Consider the following 17,511-nt stretch of genomic DNA (forward strand, 5'->3'; position numbering starts at 1 on the left):
ATTGCTGCAGAAATGTGGAGAACTAAAGTTAAGATTGAAAAAAAAGAGAAATGAGGGAACCAAGTCTATTGTCCTCCATGTTTCTCACATGAGCTTATATCATAGTTCAGAGAGCAAGCAGTTTTATATTGAGCATTAAAATTATATATGAGTTTTCAGGAAACCATTTAACTAATGTACAAACATTAACACCTAAAAGGTTTAGCCTAATTCAAAATATTAATTCATTCATTTGTTTGCCATTTCTCCACAAGATTATATTGTTACAGAAGGCTCTTTTTAATAGAGTTCAAGAAACAGGATAAACAAATCAAAATCATGTTCTTGAGATGAGTAACCTGAATAGCGTTTTATGGGTCTTTACATTTTTTTCCAAGTAAGTTGTGGAGAATCCTCAGCGCTCACTGGTTTCTTTATAACAATGAATACTGCAAGAAGAGCTAGAATGATATCTCCTTATCAGGAAGTATTCTTAGCTGGGAAACTGGAATCCACAGCTGAATACACGCCCCATGATCAGCTATGAACTATCGCAAACTGTGTTGCTTACCACTTGCCTTTCACGCACAAACACTTTCCCTTCATCTTTCAGGCCCAAATTCAGATGGGGAGGTTGAGGTGCCTGGAATGAAAAAATATTTCCCATATTGTCCTGGTCCTGTACTGCTTTCATGAAGCACCTGAGGCTTATTATATGGCTGTAGGAATCCTCCTATGAGTTAAGCCATGGGTAGGCAAACTAAGGCCTGGGGGCTGGATCCGGTCCAATCAATCTAAATCCGGCCCACGGACGGTCCGGGAATCAGTGTGTTTTTTAAAATGCATCTCTGGGTTATTTGTGGGGCATAGGAATTCGTTCATTTTTTTTCCAAAATATAGTCTGGCCCCCCACAAGGTCTGAGGGACAGTGGACTGGCCCCCTGCTAAAAAGGTTTGCTGACCCCTGAGTTAAGCCGTGCCTAATGCCTATGTGTGTCTCACGGTTTGTTTCAGTGTGGTGCAGGGTTTCTGTCTGATGCAGCAGACACTGGGTTTGAGTGCTAGAAAGTGCTAAAAAGGGGTGTTAGTATGGAGCAAAGTGTAAGGGTTCATGTGTCTGTGTCCCTGTGTGAGATGGTGTCCCTCATGACAGTTCCTCAGGTTTCCGTGGGTCCAAAAATGTTGGCAAGCCCACATCTAACCATTGTACAATGAATAAGCATTGCACACAGCTTCCACTAGGTAGCTCCCTCTGCAAACACTGTAGTCCTGGCCAAAAGTATGCTTTAGAAACCAGTTTTGTGCATCGCCAGCCTTGCTTTGCTGAGAAAACGTTTAACTTTTGAACCTTTGATCATAACTTCACCAAACCAATGAGGAACTACTATCACCAAAAAGCCTGGATGAAAGTACAGCAGTGGTTTTAATAAAACTGGATATATGTGGCTGTTTTTTAACTGTTTTTACTCCAACGTTTAATGTCAGTTTCCAGCAAAAAGGGTCAGTGTTAATTCCCAGCATTGTATCTGTGGCAAATTTTATTGGATCAGTTTGAGATTCAGCAAATCTGTACACCCCCATCAGGTCAGTTATGCTTACCACCTTTCAAGTTAATGGGTAGATAGGTGCTGTTTTTATAAAATGTGAAATCTTTTTTCTTTTTTTGCTACTTCTGTGATTCTACTGGCCTTAACTAATGGGGTACTCCTGTGCTGCTTCAACAGGTTACCCTAAGAATACACCTTCAATAAGAGAAGGTTGGATCCAGACATCAGCTCAAGGAACACTCACATGAATAAAATTAGCAAAAGAACAACAACCCCAACCTCTTTGTACTCAAGACAGCCAGGTCAGATCATAGCCATTGAAATTATAAATAATATGAACACAAGGCAAACAAATACAAATCCAGGTTAATATTCCTTCAACAGCTTGACTCAGCACAAATGGGGGTGGGGAGCAAATTTCAACGTTGCACCATAAAATTATGGTGCAAATCATTCTCTTGAGGTAAACACTTTTAGAATCTTACCGAAACTTTGGTGCTTCCTGTATTTGTAGAAGGTGTGAGGGACTTAGAAGGGACCGCAGGAACCAGAGCTTTAGAGGAAACTGGAGGAACCCCAGACTCAACTGTCCCATGTGCAGTATGGTGTTCATGGTCTGGTTTCTCCTCAAACCCCGGACATTTGCTACATTTTCGGGCCATAGTGGATTCTAGTATGCTAAATATGATTGTCCCCAAACAAAAACAAAAAAATCTAGCTGTGTGTCAGCAATCAGGAATCTCAAATAATTCTCTTGCGATTCTGCTAATTCCTAAACTTCAGACATACAATCTTCAACTCAACTGTACCCAACTTCAAATCAAGTCTCCAAATCTTAGCAAAATAGTCAGTTTATATCTCACTCCATCTGCTGCCAGACAAGGTTATTCTTCACCCAATAACAAAAATGTTGCAAGCGATCAGTCATTTGCTCTGCTTATTTATAGGCTCGCCGTAATACAAGTCAACAGCTTTTTTTAAACTCCATTCTGATTTATAAAGGAAGCACTTTCATAGTACTTAAGGCATTACTGAAATGCTTCCATTGGTGAGCAGGTGTTCCAGGCTATGCTCTTGAGCTTCCAGTTACTGTGGTGATAGAATGCCCCAGAATCTGACAGAGTTCCTGTGTCACTTTAGATATGAAAATTCTACTCCTGGAAATGCTTAGAACACTTGCATGCATTTGGCTGTGCTGCGGCACACTGTAACCCTATGGTACATGGATATGGATATGGAGATATATATATATATATATCTTAAGGAAATGTTTAAACAGCAGTCTCCAAGGGCGAGTGTGTTTTAATTAAAAACAACAGCAGCAGCAAACTAAAATATAGCACTTAAGCAAATGCACTGATTTTATTCGGAGATACCAAAAGAAAGAAAGCCTTGACAGAGCGTGGGGATAACACAAAGCAGTGCCAATTCCAGGTTCTGATGAGCTTTCGGGCAAGTTGCTATCAGTGCCCCCCTCTTGTTGCTGCCCATCCACTTGCCTCTTCCACCAGGTCCGACCCAAACCTCTTCCCTGAGGGAGAGGACAAATCATGCAAAGGTGACTGGCTCCTTCTCCTCACCCATCCCAGTAGCAGCTCTCTGGGAAAGGCCAGCCGAGAGCAAAAAAAAACACCACGGAAGAAGAACAGCAGCAGCAGCAGGTGCTTAAAGCATTGACAGTAGGCTCTCTACAGGGATGTGGGCCTGACCATGTGGCTGGCAATGCTAATCTTGTCACACGGAGTATTGAGCCTCAAAGAATTATCGCCCAAAACTGAAACCACAACCTTGTGACCAGCTGATCTCTGGAGCAGAGTAGATGGATTGGCTTAATTCAAGGTGATTTAAATCAACAAGGAAACTGGTTGCTTTAACAGCTAAAACAAACTTGGTTGTCACTCTTATTTATCTAGTTATTCATTTTATTTGTATCCCACACTTCTCCTAGTAAAACACCAAAGGCAACATATATAACAAGAGATAGCAGATACAACTAAAACATACACAATAAATATAAATATCTAAAAATGCCCAAGTAAATAAGTAGACAAAGTATAAAAGCATCACTGAAAACACTTAAAACTATTTGAAAGCACACACCCACAAAAGTACAAGATGCACCTTAGAAAACCCTGCCCCAACAGCGTTGGAACAAAAACGCATTTGCCTACCAGTGAAAAGAAAGCAAAGAAGGAGCCAGTCAACCAAGTTCCACAATCTGGGAGCATCCACTGAGAAGGCCCTCTCTTATGGCCTCAACAAACTAACTGAAGTATTTGCACAACCAAGCAATGCAATCCAAAACTATGGACCTAAATGCTTTGCTCATGCAGCCTGTCTACTTCAGAATTATATCTGCTTTGAGACAAGGGACAGATTTCACTCACTTGGAGGTTGAGGCTGTAATCCTTTATCTGGAAGAAGCTTCTACTGAACAAAGTGAGACGTGCTTCTGAATCAGCATGCATAGGTTCAGGTTATAACTTGGGTTTCTAAGAAGTAGGGTCTGGGAGCTTGGGGGGGGAGGAAGGTTGTGTTTTTCAACGTAGCAGAAAGTAGATGTCCGAGTTCTTTTTAAGAGTCATAATGTATCAAAAAATTGTAAACTGAATTCATTACAGAGCAGTTGGAGAATAGATTTAAAAATAAAAATAAAAATCAGCCATAAGAGCTCAGTGCATGATCCTAGTGAGATTTAGGACAGCAGATCCTAAGTCTGTGGGCCAAACAATATGGGATGTTGATCTTTGCATCTATCTTGAGGGCTTTAAAAAATACAAGTAGTATTGGGTGGGCAGGTGGGGGAGAATGTACCGTATTTTTCACTGCATAAGACACACTTGTTTCCTCCTAAAAAGTAAGGGGAAATGTCTGTGCGTCTTATGAAGCGAATGCTGCACGGAAGGAGGACAGATGGGAGCCATGGCTCCCGTCCTTCCCTCCTCCACTGCTCGCTTTAAAGCAGCAAAGCGGAACAGAAGCCACTTACACGGGTGTAAAGCAAGCACAGAGGGAGCCCTGTAATCCCTCTGCCCCTGCGCTTGGCCGCCCCACTGGGATGGGTGCATGCGGGCACGCCACCCCCTTGGGACGATGCTCACGTGGGCGACGTCCCACATCCTCACAGGTGACGTGCCACCACGCAAGACCCTCCCTCCGCCACTGGTCTTGCCAGGACAGTAGTGCCTTCCTTTGCAGAAGTGTGAAATTTGAAGGGCGGCTGTGGTTTGGTCCTTGTGTTGTGTATGAAGGTGAGAATTAGGTAGGTTTGACTTTAAATGGGAATTGAATCAGATTTCTCCCTCATTCCTCCCTCATATGAAAGCCCCCAGAGCTCTCTGCTATGAACAAAAAGGAAGAAAGTCCCATTTCTTTTGGCTTTATTAAAATAATTGTGTAGGGCAAAACCATACAGTCCTTAGATCTAAGAGACTCAATGTGGGAAGCTCATATATTTCCATTGCCTGCCCCTCTTACTAGGGGATAAAGTCTCTCTTCATTTGTTAATAAGGGCTGCGTGGTGCTGCTTGCTGCCACTGCCCAGGAGAACTCCCCTGAGTGAGTGCCTGAGGGCCCTGCCCCTTCCTGCCACTTACCATCTGGCCGGGGGTGGGGCCTGAGGCCTCATAAGGACTGCGTGGTGCTGCTTGCTGCCACTGCCCAGGAGAACTCCCCTGAGTGAGTGCCTGAGGGCCCTGCCCCTTCCTGCCACTTACCATCTGGCCGGGGGTGGGGCCTGAGGCCTCATAAGGACTGCATGGTGCTGCTTGCTGCCACTGCCCAGGAGAACTCCCCTGAGTGAGTGCCTGAGGGCCCTGCCCCTTCCTGCCACTTACCATCTGGCCGGGGGTGGGGCCTGAGGCCTCATAAGGACTACGTGGTGCTGCTTGCTGCCTGCTGCCCAGGAGAACTCCCCTGAGTGAGTGCCTGAGGGCCCTGCCCCTTCCTGCCACTTACCATCTGGCCGGGGGTGGGGCCTGAGGCCTCATAAGGACTGCGTGGTGCTGCTTGCTGCCACTGCCCAGGAGAACTCCCCTGAGTGAGTGCCTGAGGGCCCTGCCCCTTCCTGCCACTTACCATCTGGCCGGGGGTGGGGCCTGAGGCCTCATAAGGACTGCGTGGTGCTGCTTGCTGCCTGCTGCCCAGGAGGACTCCTCTGAGTGAGTGCCTGAGGGCCCTGCTCCTTCCTGCCACTTACCATCTGGCCGGGGGTGGGGCCTGAGGCCTCATAAGGACTGCGTGGTGCTGCTTGCTGCCACTGCCCAGGAGAATTCCCCTGAGTGAGTGTCTGAGGGCCCTGCCCCTTCCTGCCACTTACCATCTGGCCGGGGGTGGGGCCTGAGGCCTCATAAGGACTGCGTGGTGCTGCTTGCTGCCACTGCCCAGGAGAATTCCCCTGAGTGAGTGTCTGAGGGCCCTGCCCCTTCCTGCCACTTACCATCTGGCCGGGGGTGGGGCCTGAGGCCTCATAAGGACTGCGTGGTGCTGCTTGCTGCCTGCTGCCCAGGAGGACTCCTCTGAGTGAGTGCCTGAGGGCCCTGCTCCTTTCTGCCACTTACCACCTGGCCCAGGGCGGGGCCTGACAGGCCTCACTAGGACAGTTGTTACTGCCGGAGAGGCACAGAGTGTTTTTAAAATGTTTTTTAAAAAAAATTTTCTTTTGGATTTTTTGTATGTGGGGGGTGGGGGTGGGATGGATGTTTGGTTGGGCTGGGGGAATTATTTTTTATTTTGATGTTTTTGTAATTTTTACATTTTTTGTATTGTTTTATTAGTTTTGTTGTTTGTTTAAGGTCTTATTTTGTTCTTAGGGGGAGGGGTCAGGGCTGCCGGGTAGTGGGCCCCAGCCCACAAAATGGCTGGGGCATGTTCCACAGGGAGGGATGCACTGGGGCAACCGATCTCAGTGATCACGGGTAGGAGGAGGAGTTACGCTAAGACTAGACCATGTCGTTACAGAGGGGGCAGGTTTAGTCGTTGTCTGAGGACTATTCCTGCCTCCGGGTCTGGTCCTGACCGGATGGATACTAGAATCAGCAAGGGATACCCACATGATCTGAAGGTGCTGCTATGCAATGCCAGGTCAATGATTCATAAGACCACTGCCATCCATGACTTGATCATGGATGGAGGACTTGACCTGGCATGTGTAACAGAGACTTGGTTGGATGAAGCAGATGGGCCTGTCCTTGCCGCTGCTTGTCCACCAGGTTTCTCTTACGCACAGCAACCCAGGTCATGTGGGCGGGGAGGGGGGGTTGCAGTGATTTTTAGGAAGTCATTAGTTTGCACCAGGCGTCCTATTGGGAAGACCCAGTTTTCCGAGTGCATGTTCTGGAAGTTGGGCAATAGGGGCAGTACAGGATTCCTTTTGGTGTACCGACCTCCCCGCTGCACCAAGGATTCCCTGCCCGAGCTGCTTCAGGTCGTGGCGGATGTTCTCCTGGAGACACCTAGCTTGGTCGTCCTAGGGGATTTTAACATCCATGCCGACACGACCTTACAAGGGGCCGCTCGGGACTTCGTGGAAAGCATGGCCTCCATGGGGCTGTCCCTGAATAAGTCTGGCCCAACCCATAGCCACGGACATGCCTTGGACCTGGTGTTTACCTCTATGGATGTTGGTGATCTGACACTAAGTAAAAGCGAAACGAAAGAAGTGCCATGGTCAGATCACTTCCTGGTGCAACTGGACTTCTCTGCGACCCATCCCCTCTGCAGGGAGGTGGGACCAATTCGGATGGTCCGCCCCCGCCACTTAATGGATCCAAATGGTTTCCAGAGAGTGGTAGGGGATGCTTTATCCCATGTTGATGGCCTTTCAGCTGATTCCCTGGTGGCCCGCTGGAATGTGGAGTTAACCAGGGCTATTGACTGTTTGGCTCCGAAGCGCCCTCTCCGATTGCATGGAGCCCGGACAGCCCCGTGGTTTTCCATGGAGCTGAGGGCAATGAAACAATCGTTGAGACGGCTAGAGCGCCGGTGGCGGATAACTCATTCCGAATCTGACCGGACACAGGTTAGAGCTCAACGTCGAGCCTACCAAGTGGCGATAGCGACGGCGAAGAAGAATTTCTTCACCGCCTCTATTGCATCTGCAGAAAACAGCAGCAGGAGACTTTTTCAGGTGGTTCACAATTTAGCGGAACCACCTGCAACATCGGGGCCCAGTACGGGCCACATGTTCTCCTGCAATGATTTTGCAAAGTTTTTTGCAGATAAAATCGCTCAGATTCGGGAAGAAGTAGACTCCACCGTGGGAGCAGGACCGGGGCGGGAGACTGCTAGAGTTCTGTCTAGTCAAGTTGAGTGGGATCAATTCCAATCTGTTACCTCCGAGGATGTGGACAGACTGCTTGGACGAGTGAAACCAACCACCTGTCTCCTGGATCCTTGCCCATCCTGGCTTATAAAAGCTAGCCAGGAAGGACTGGGCGATGGGCTTCGTGGGGTGGTGAATGCTTCCCTCCGTGAGGGAGTCTTCCCAGACCCACTGAAAGAGGCGGTTATTAAACCGCTTCTTAAAAAACCATCTTTAGATGCGGCCACGATGGCCAACTATCGCCCAGTCTCAAATCTTCCATTCTTGGGCAAGGTGATTGAGCGAGCGGTTGCCGAACAACTCCAGGCACGCCTGGAAGAAGCGGACCATTTGGATCCCTTCCAGTCGGGATTCAGGCCTCATCATGGGACTGAAACTGCCTTGGTCGCACTGGTTGATGATCTCCGGCGGGCTAGGGACAAAGGTGAGAGCTGTTTCCTAGTTCTGCTGGATCTCTCAGCGGCGTTTGATACCATCGACCATAACATCCTTCTGGACCGTCTTCAGGGGCTGGGAGCTGGAGGCACTGTTATACAGTGGTTCCGCTCCTTCCTCCTGGGCCGGGTTCAGAAAGTAGTGGTGGGGGATGAGTGTTCAGACCCCTGGGCCCTCACTTGTGGGGTGCCTCAGGGTTCGGTCCTCTCCCCCATGCTTTTCAACATCTACATGAAGCCGCTGGGAGAGATCATCAGGGGATTTGGGCTGGGTGTTCATCAGTATGCGGATGATACCCAGCTCTACCTCTCTTTTAAATCAGAACCAGTGAAGGCAGTGAAGGTCCTGTGTGAGTGCCTGGAGGCGGTTGGAGGTTGGATGGCGGCTAACAGATTGAGGTTGAATCCTGACAAAACAGAAGTACTGTTTTTGGGGGACAGGACGCGGGCAGGTGTGGAGGATTCCCTGGTCCTGAATGGGGTAACTGTGCCCCTGAAGGACCAGGTGCGCAGCCTGGGAGTCATTCTGGACTCACAGCTGTCCATGGAGGCACAGGTCAAATCTGTGTCCAGGGCAGCTGTTTACCAGCTCCATCTGGTACGCAGGCTGAGAGCCTATCTGCCTGCAGACTGTCTCACCAGAGTGGTACATGCTCTGGTTATCTCCCGCTTGGACTACTGCAATGCACTCTACGTGGGGCTACCTTTGAAGGTGACTCGGAAACTACAAACTAATCCAGAATGCAGCGGCTAGACTGGTGACTGGGAGCGGCCGCCGAGACCATATAACACCGGTCTTGAAGGACCTACATTGGCTCCCAGTACGTTTCCGAGCACAATTCAAAGTGTTGGTGCTGACCTTTAAAGCCCTAAACGGCCTCGGTCCAGTATACCTGAAGGAGCGTCTCCACCCCCATCATTCTGCCCGGACGCTGAGGTCCAGCGCCGAGGGCCTTCTGGCGGTTCCCTCATTGCGAGAAGCAAAGCTACAGGGAACCAGGCAGAGGGCCTTCTCGGTAGTGGCGCCCGCCCTGTGGAACGCCCTTCCAGCAGATGTCAAAACGATAAGCAACTACCTGACATTCAGAAGACATCTTAAGGCAGCCCTGTTCAGGGAAGTTTTTAACGTGTGATATTTTACTGTATTTGTGGTTTTTATGGAAGCCGCCCAGAGTGGCTGGGGAGGCCCAGCCAGATGGGCGGGGTATAAATAATAAATTATTATTATTATTATTATTATTATTATTATTATTATTATTAATGACAGTGATGATGGTTCTTAATGCCACTGTTGACTACTGTTCACTTTACATGGTTGAAATATTATTCTAATATACCAGTAGTTTATTAAATACAACATTTGATTCAGAATATTTTTTCTTGTTTTCCTCCTCTAAAAACTAGGTGCGTCTTATGGTCAGGTGCGTCTTATGGAGTGAAAAATACAGAAATTAAATAATACACACAGTTAAAATGACCCTAAAAACCAAGCACCAACTCTAAAGATGCTGCCTGAGCTAAAAACGCTGCTTAAGCTATCCCCTAACACTGATGTGCTGTAGTCCAAAACATCTGAAAGGCATCAGGCTGGCAAAAGCTGCCCTACCAACTATGTTCTCTGTATTAACTGAAAAGGATGGTGATGTGACATTAAGCAAATGGTAGAGTCCATTATTTTCTCCCAGCTTGACCTTATCTGACTAATCTCCCTACTGAAGTGTAGCAAAAGTATGCCTCGTTATAATTTGGACATACATTTGTGATTTAAGGCAGTCTCCTTTAGTACAGAGAGAAACTCTCTTTTTGTTCTCTTTGGTTCTCTTACCTTATGGGTAATTTTTTTGTTCTAAAAAACAAATTTGTGAATTAAATAAAGGTTTTTCTTCAAAATCATACCTTTAAGCTGGCAGTGAGCTCCACCTACTGGCAAACTGACCCAGATATGATGGATTTTTATACCTAACATTCCATCTTTGACAGAACTATTGTTTTTTGTCGATAATATGAACAATTTGAGATGGACATTGACAGTGCTTTTTTTCTGGGGGGACGCAGGAGTACGAAAACCCCTAAACATTTTGTGAATCCAAGTTTGGCCTCATTGAGGGGCAGTATTTCAATATGAGTAGGAAAATGAGACTACCCCTAAACATTTTTTTAAGCACTGGACATTGATACAGATTCACAGAGTGTCCAAGTACGGTAGGTTTTGAGTCAGCTATCTTCATAGCAGAGTTTCTGATCCTGACTTACTCCTCTAAACCTGTTTTTCTCAAACCGGTATCCTCCACAAGTTTTACCTACAGTTCCCATCAGTCCCAGCCAGTATGCTATGTTGGACATGATTGATAAGGGATGCAGCCATAAACATCTGGAAGGTACCAGGTTGGGGAAGCGGCCCTAAATCGCAGTTAAGACTTCCCACATAAGGCGCAGCAGTTGGTTGAACAAGGAAGTGAAACTTTCCAATTTCCTCCCCATCACAGTAGGAGTCAAAGGCTTGTACATGAAACATTAAATCACAGATTATTAGCACTACATCAAAACCTGGCCATTATATGATTAAATCCATATCACACTTTTATAAGACACACTTCTCTTACAAATCTTATAGAACGATGGATCAGAGTCTCTCTTCCGCTATGAGACAGAAGAACTGACATTTAGCTCCTTTGGAGCAGGTTTTCAGACCAGTTGCACAGAGAGGAAAGCAGGCTACAGAGAGAAGGCAGAACCTGCAATGGTTGTCAGAGCTGGCCACCTGAGTTTGCTATTAGCAGTAGTGCCTCCCCACTTCATCCCCAATTCTTCAAGCCCTCTTTTCCCTGTTGTAAATCTGTCCATTCTCCACCATGTGTTCTTAAGAATTGGGAAAGGAAGAGATCAGACATTGGATTTGGTAGTTCTGGGACCCACTTTTGGCAGGCTTTTTACTCCATCATGTAGGAAACCTTTCGTGGTAAAAGCACCAAAATAATTTATAGTGTCTAGACCTCTTTGTCCTGGTTTCCTTCCCTGGTCATCTAGGAACAGCAGAATTATCCTAACTTCCTCCAGAATGCTGTCATGAAGTCATGTTAACATTGTTTTCATTCCATACATTTGCATACCCTCATTTCTACACAGAGTTCTAATGTTATTCCGCTTTTATTCACTTTCTTGAAAAAGTGAATTTGATGTTCCCACAGTTTATTTGCTGCAGTAATGAAATATAGCTTCCAAAAAGAAGATGAATACTTTTATTAGACAGTCACTGATTTAATGCCAAGATGAATATTTCTAACTTCAGCTTCAATCACAACCATTCTTAAGATCTCACTTTGAAATTCTTGATATAAAAATGCTGACAAAAATGTTTTTAAGCAACTTTGAGTTTCTCTTTTCTTTTCCCCCAGTGTTCATTACTACAAATCACCAAACTGGATATTATTTGTTTCACTGGACATGCAAAATTCCTATTAAGTGTCAGGTAAGTACATAAGCTGAATACAACACACACAACCTCAAAGTAACAGTTTTATGAACTAAGTTTTTCCAAGGAAAAGCTACCAAATACAAATGAAGTTACTATCCCATTTTAAATCAGGAGCAGGGGGTACACAGGGAACCTGATCCCATTTCACAGGAGGAAACTGGAAGAGGAAACAAAGATTCTAACAAGAATCTTGAAATTTCACATTCACCATGCAATCATGAGTGAGCATGATAAAGTTATGTCACATTTTCTCTTCCCTGCAGAATCCTGCCCTTAAGGTTAATAAACACAAAAATGCTATGACTACTTTATGAGAGAAAGCTGACAGAAACTACCTACAAGATCAAAATGTTGATATCTGCAGCATTTATTTTATCACATTTATGCCCTACCCTCCTCTTAGGTAGTCAGGGAGTTCAGAGATACATGGAATTAATATATTTTATCTTCCCAATAGGCCAGTCAGAGTGGTCACCCATCAAGCTACATGCAGAAGCAACAGGTGCTTAGCCTCGGTTTGCCCAAATTCAACACTACTACACCTGCAGTTCTCAACTTTCCACACCTAGGAAGCACCTTTCAATGCAAATATGCATTATGGGACCCACTTATTTATTTTACCATATGCAGAAATAGTGTTACAGGGGCAGCCCACTAAATGCCAAGCTATGACCAACTTGTGGGAACCAGCCTACCAGATGAAGGTCAGTGCCAACAGTGACATATAGCAAGGTGACAGAGCTCTCTCAATTCCATAAGGGTAATCAGTAAGTGGAAGCATGGGAAACAAATTACAATGGTAGCTCGGGTTACATACGCTTCAGGTTACAGACTCCGCTAACTCAGAAATAGTACCTCGGGTTAAGAACTTTGCTTCAGGATGAGAACGGAAATCGTGCTCCAGCAGGAGGCCCCATTAGCTAAAGTGGTGCTTCAGGTTAAGAACAGTTTCAGGTTAAGAACGGACCTCCGGAACAAATTAAGTACTTAACCCGAGGTACCACTGTAATGTAAAATACAGTCCAATTAACCCCCTAGGAAGTGATAAGGTTGGGTTCTGAGCATTCTCTCTCTCTCTCCCCCTCTCTCTTACCCTTTCCTTCACTGTGAGATGGAAATGAAATACAAGGAGATCCTGTGTTTATCTGAAAGAATGACTCACACTCTGATGAGGGGAGTGGGGAAGAGAGCAACACAAAACCAAGCTCTACCCCATTCACTCCTTAGCTTCCATGCTGTATTGGAGGGCAAGTAAAAACTGAGCAATAAACCCTCACTAAAAACATTTAAAGTATTTAAATGAATGTCAAACTGAAACCCGTGCAATCAGTAACACTCTAATTTATAATAATGATATTAAAAAAAACCTGATCAAGAACCTATTTTACAGATACACTAAACCTTATGCTGCATCTGCATACAGAAGCTTTGCATAATTTACTTAAGGATAGTTGAATAGCAAGTTTTTTTTATGCTGCTGAATGTATATTTTTGTGCTCGACAACACTGTAAATTCCTAAAAGAATGCTGCAGATCATAAACCAGAAATGCGTAAGGCATTCATAGTTGTTTAAGTCAAGAAGAATTAAATAACAAAATTGAAAAGCTCAAAAGGATGACCTGCTTTGCAATGAAAACAACAATTTAACTTCTAATTAAATAAATACTTTTCATTCAGGAGGATCATTATACGTGGTAAATCTGAAAAGCTATTCAAAAATGACTAAGAATTACAGCATGGTGAGATAAGAGAAAAGGTTATATATAATTCACCAACAAAATACTTTTGTTTTATCGAAGAAATACTGATAAATGGATGATCAATCACAATCATTACAGTAAAGATGTGTTTAGCATTCTTCTTTGAATTAAGGGTAGGGGAACCCCATCTTACAAAGCAAAGATAGAGAGCACTAATGTGGGGAGTAGTAGTCATTTGTACACAAGTATCACGAGGTAGGAATGGATTCTTAGCCCCTCCAGTGCCCTCCAGTCCCAACACTCCCTGTTAATACTGTCCCGGTCCCCTTTTCCCTCTGAAAGCTAGTCTCCAAGACTAGGGTGTGTAAAGTCCAGGAAATGTAAGGAAATGCTTAGAGGTATGCGTGTGAAATGTAAGGAAATGCTTAGAGGTATGCGTGTGAAATGCTCCCACATCAAAACAGGCACATATTTGGCGAAGTGTGTTTCCATGAGGATCAAAAGGCTTTCATTTATCTTTCCTGGAAGGGAGGGAGTATCACCCAGTTTAAGAGCTACTAAGCTGTATCTTGTGTCGCCTTCAAAAGTCCACACAATGGTGCTCTCTGTTTACATAGGTGAGGCTAGCACCCCAGGCATTTTGGCACCCAAAGTAGTTGCAAGCTGCCTCTATGGTTAGTATGGCCACGGCAATATTATCAGAAAACTAATTTACTTTTTCTTAAGTACTGATACAGCAACCCTTTCTTCCTTCTCTGTTAATTTTCTTTATACAGTGGTACCTTGGTTTACAAACTTAATCTGTTCCGGAAGTCCATTCTTAAACCGAAACCATTCTTAAACCGAGGTGCGCTTTCCCTAATGAGGCCTCCCGCCGCCGGTGCTCTTCCACCATTTGGATTCCGTTCTTAGTCTGTGATAAAGTTCTCAAACCGGGACACTATTTCCAGTTTTGTGGAGTTTGTAAACCAAATCATTCTTAAACAGGACTGTTCTTAAACAGAGAGATCATCAGGAGGTTTGGGCTGGGTGTTCATCAGTATGTGGATGATACCCAGCTCTACCTCTCTTTTAAATCAGAACCAGTGAAGGCGGTGAAGGTCCTGTGTGAGTGTCTGGAGGCGGTTGGAGGATGGATGGCAGCTAACAGATTGAGGTTGAATCCTGACAAGACAGAAGTACTGTTTTGGGAGGACAAGAGGCGGGCAGGTATGGAGGATTCCCTGGTCCTGAATGGGGTAACTGTGCCCCTGAAGGACCAGGTGCGCAGCCTGGGAGTCATTTTGGATTCACAGCTGTCCATGGAGGCACAGGTCAAATCTGTGTCCAGGACAGCTGTTTACCAGCTCCATCTGGTACGTAGGCTGAGACCCTATCTGCCTGCGGACTGTCTCGCGAGAGTGGTGCATGCTTTGGCTATCTCCCGCTTGGACTACTGCAATGCGCTCTACGTGGGGCTACCTTTGAAGGTGACCCGGAAACTACAACTAATCCAGAATGCGGCAGCTACACTGATGACTGGGAGCGGCTGCCGAGACCATATAACACCGGTCTTGAAAGACCTACATTGGCTCCCAGTACGTTTCCGAGCACAATTCAAAGTGTTGGTGCTGACCTTTAAAGCGCTAAACGGCCTCGGTCCAGTATATCTGAAGGAGAGTCTCCACCCCCATCGTTCTACCCGGACACTGAGGTCCAGCACCAAGGGCCTTCTGGCGGTTCCCTCACTGCGAGAGGCCAAGTTACAGGGAACCAGGCAGAGGGCCTTCTCGGTAGTGGCGCCCTCCCTGTGGAACGCCCTCCCACCAGATGTCAAAGAGAACAACTACCACCAGACTTTTAGAAGACATCTGAAGGCAGCCCTGTTTAGGGAAGCTTTTAATCTTTGACATATTACAGTATTTTAATATTTATTTGGAAGCCGCCCAGAGTGGCTGGGGAGGCCCAGCCAGATGGGCGGGGTATAAATAATAAATTATTATTATTATTATTATTATTATTATTATTAAACCAAGGTACCACTGTATATATATTTTTCCTGCTACACTATACCTAATTTATATTGCAAACTTTCTAGCAGAGGCCCTTATCAAATTAGTTTGTCCAGAGCAGCATGTACATCTCATGTTTTGCATACCAATAATAGTGACAGGGGAATGAATGCAACTTTGGCATTTGAAAAACAACTAGATGGGAAAAGAGAGGGAGGGTGAAACAATAGCCAGTATTGAGACAGTATATTTGGACATGTTTATGGGAAAACAAGCATGCCCTAATGGAGACAGAAATAAATTATATCAAATGCACATTTTCATATGCATGAGATATAGATGTCATGAAGTCTTCTCTCCTGCAAACCAAGATGTCATGTTGACGTGATGCAGACAGGCAGAACAAAAAAATGAGAGAAAATTTTCTTCACCAAACACAAGCTCCAAACCTCTGCATGTTGAGAAAAGCCACTCAGAAATTTCTAGTGAATCGCTCCCACATATTGATGCATGGTTACCAACTATAATAAAATGAATTATGTCTTTTTTGTTTTATCTGCCTGCCATGAAACAGAAGCAATGCTAAGCCACACAATTTCATAGATATTATGAATTAGAATTCCTGTGGGGATCCAGAGATTTATATCCTACTCCAAAAGGTAAGAGCATAACTGAGTCCCCAAAATCCATATAGTCCATTCTACCAGGATAGTCAGAAACTAATAAACCAGCTGATTAGGAACTGCCCTCTTCCAAAATAATTTCTTTTCCTGCCTCGTCTTCAGGGCAGAGCTACAGCTTCCAACCCAGTGACCCTATGATGTCAGCAGGAAATCCAGGACCCATACCGTGCAGAAATAATGCCTCCTCCACACAAGAGCTGAAGGCATCTATCCTTCAGGGTGCTGCTTTGCAAGTGACTTCTCTGTAGGGAAGCCATTTGCAAGGATCACCCCGCACCACACAGGATCAATGCCACTGCTCAACAGCTGTGATGCAGAGGCACTGATCAAGTGGGGTATCAGGCAGGAAGGGAGGTCACGGGACATTAGGCTCCTACCTTCTCTCAAAATAGGCAGCTGTCAGTCACAAGGAACTCAATGCACGCCTCTTCTTCCTGCCTGATGCCTTATCCTGGACAGCACCAGGTCCCTCTGGGTCATTCAACACAACCCACAGGAATCTGTGGCTATCTCAGCTTGACTTGTGCAAGGCCTGAATCCTTCCAAATAGGCACAACGTGGCTCAGGATTCAGGACTTAGTCAAATCTGGTTCACAGCCCTAGTAATTGGAAATGTAATGCTCTGGACAAAGAGGATATAGTCATAGCTATCATAGTCCATGAAGCCTTGAAGCAGCCCTTCTGCAATTAGAACTTAGGCAGTAGATTCACCAGACACACAGGTCTTCTGGCCCCAGACTTCCTCACTATGTTAATAAACGCTGCCCTTTCATTTAAATTACCACAATCGTTTCTGAATTTCAATCTATACATATCAATTCGCTTATGCAAGTTTTATGCAAACCTGTTTTCTCTTTGGTCTTGATGCGCTACTAGCCACCTTAATTTTAACCCAGCTTTAAAGCAATCTATCGAGTAAGATCCTCATTCTTAAGTTCTCTTTGTATTTACAGTTGCACCAAAATTCATTTAAAAAACATTATTTTAAAAAATAAGATCCTAATTCATCAACGTATCATTAAAGTAACTCTAGAGTGAAACAGGATGCCTTGTAGTTGTGCTGTATCCTCCAGTTAACAGTCACTGCTAGTTGCAGCCCCATACAAGTACACCATTAATGCCACTGTTATACCATAATAATCACAGGAATTACCATTGAAGAAACTGATCTGGCATCCTCCTCATAGTTTACAACAGGTGGCGGTTCTTTCCCATCATTTTCTTGCACTTTTTGTTCTAGAAGTTCCTTCTGGGCAGCAAACTTGACTTCAGTGCATCTCAATTGCTGAACCGTTTGCTTCAATTCTTCCAGTGTCTGTTTCTGGCTTAATAGAAGCACAACACTGAAAATGAACAAGATAAAATTAATTTAGAGGGGG

At 45.1% G+C, this 17,511-nt stretch overlaps 1 protein-coding gene across 2 annotated transcripts in view; it reads right to left on the reverse strand.

The window, feature by feature from the left end:
• FER (FER tyrosine kinase) overlaps positions 1-17,511 on the reverse strand; it is a 163,888-nt gene that overhangs the window by 113,549 nt on the left and 32,828 nt on the right. For both annotated transcript variants that reach the window (XM_028749596.2, XM_077936150.1), the window contains exon 10: positions 17,286-17,475. In XM_028749596.2, the coding sequence (XP_028605429.2) occupies positions 17,286-17,475 (190 nt within the window). The remainder of the gene's footprint in view (positions 1-17,285; positions 17,476-17,511) is intronic.

Source organism: Podarcis muralis, chromosome 11 (genome assembly GCF_964188315.1).
Source record: "Podarcis muralis chromosome 11, rPodMur119.hap1.1, whole genome shotgun sequence".
Lineage (NCBI taxonomy): Eukaryota > Metazoa > Chordata > Lepidosauria > Squamata > Lacertidae > Podarcis > Podarcis muralis.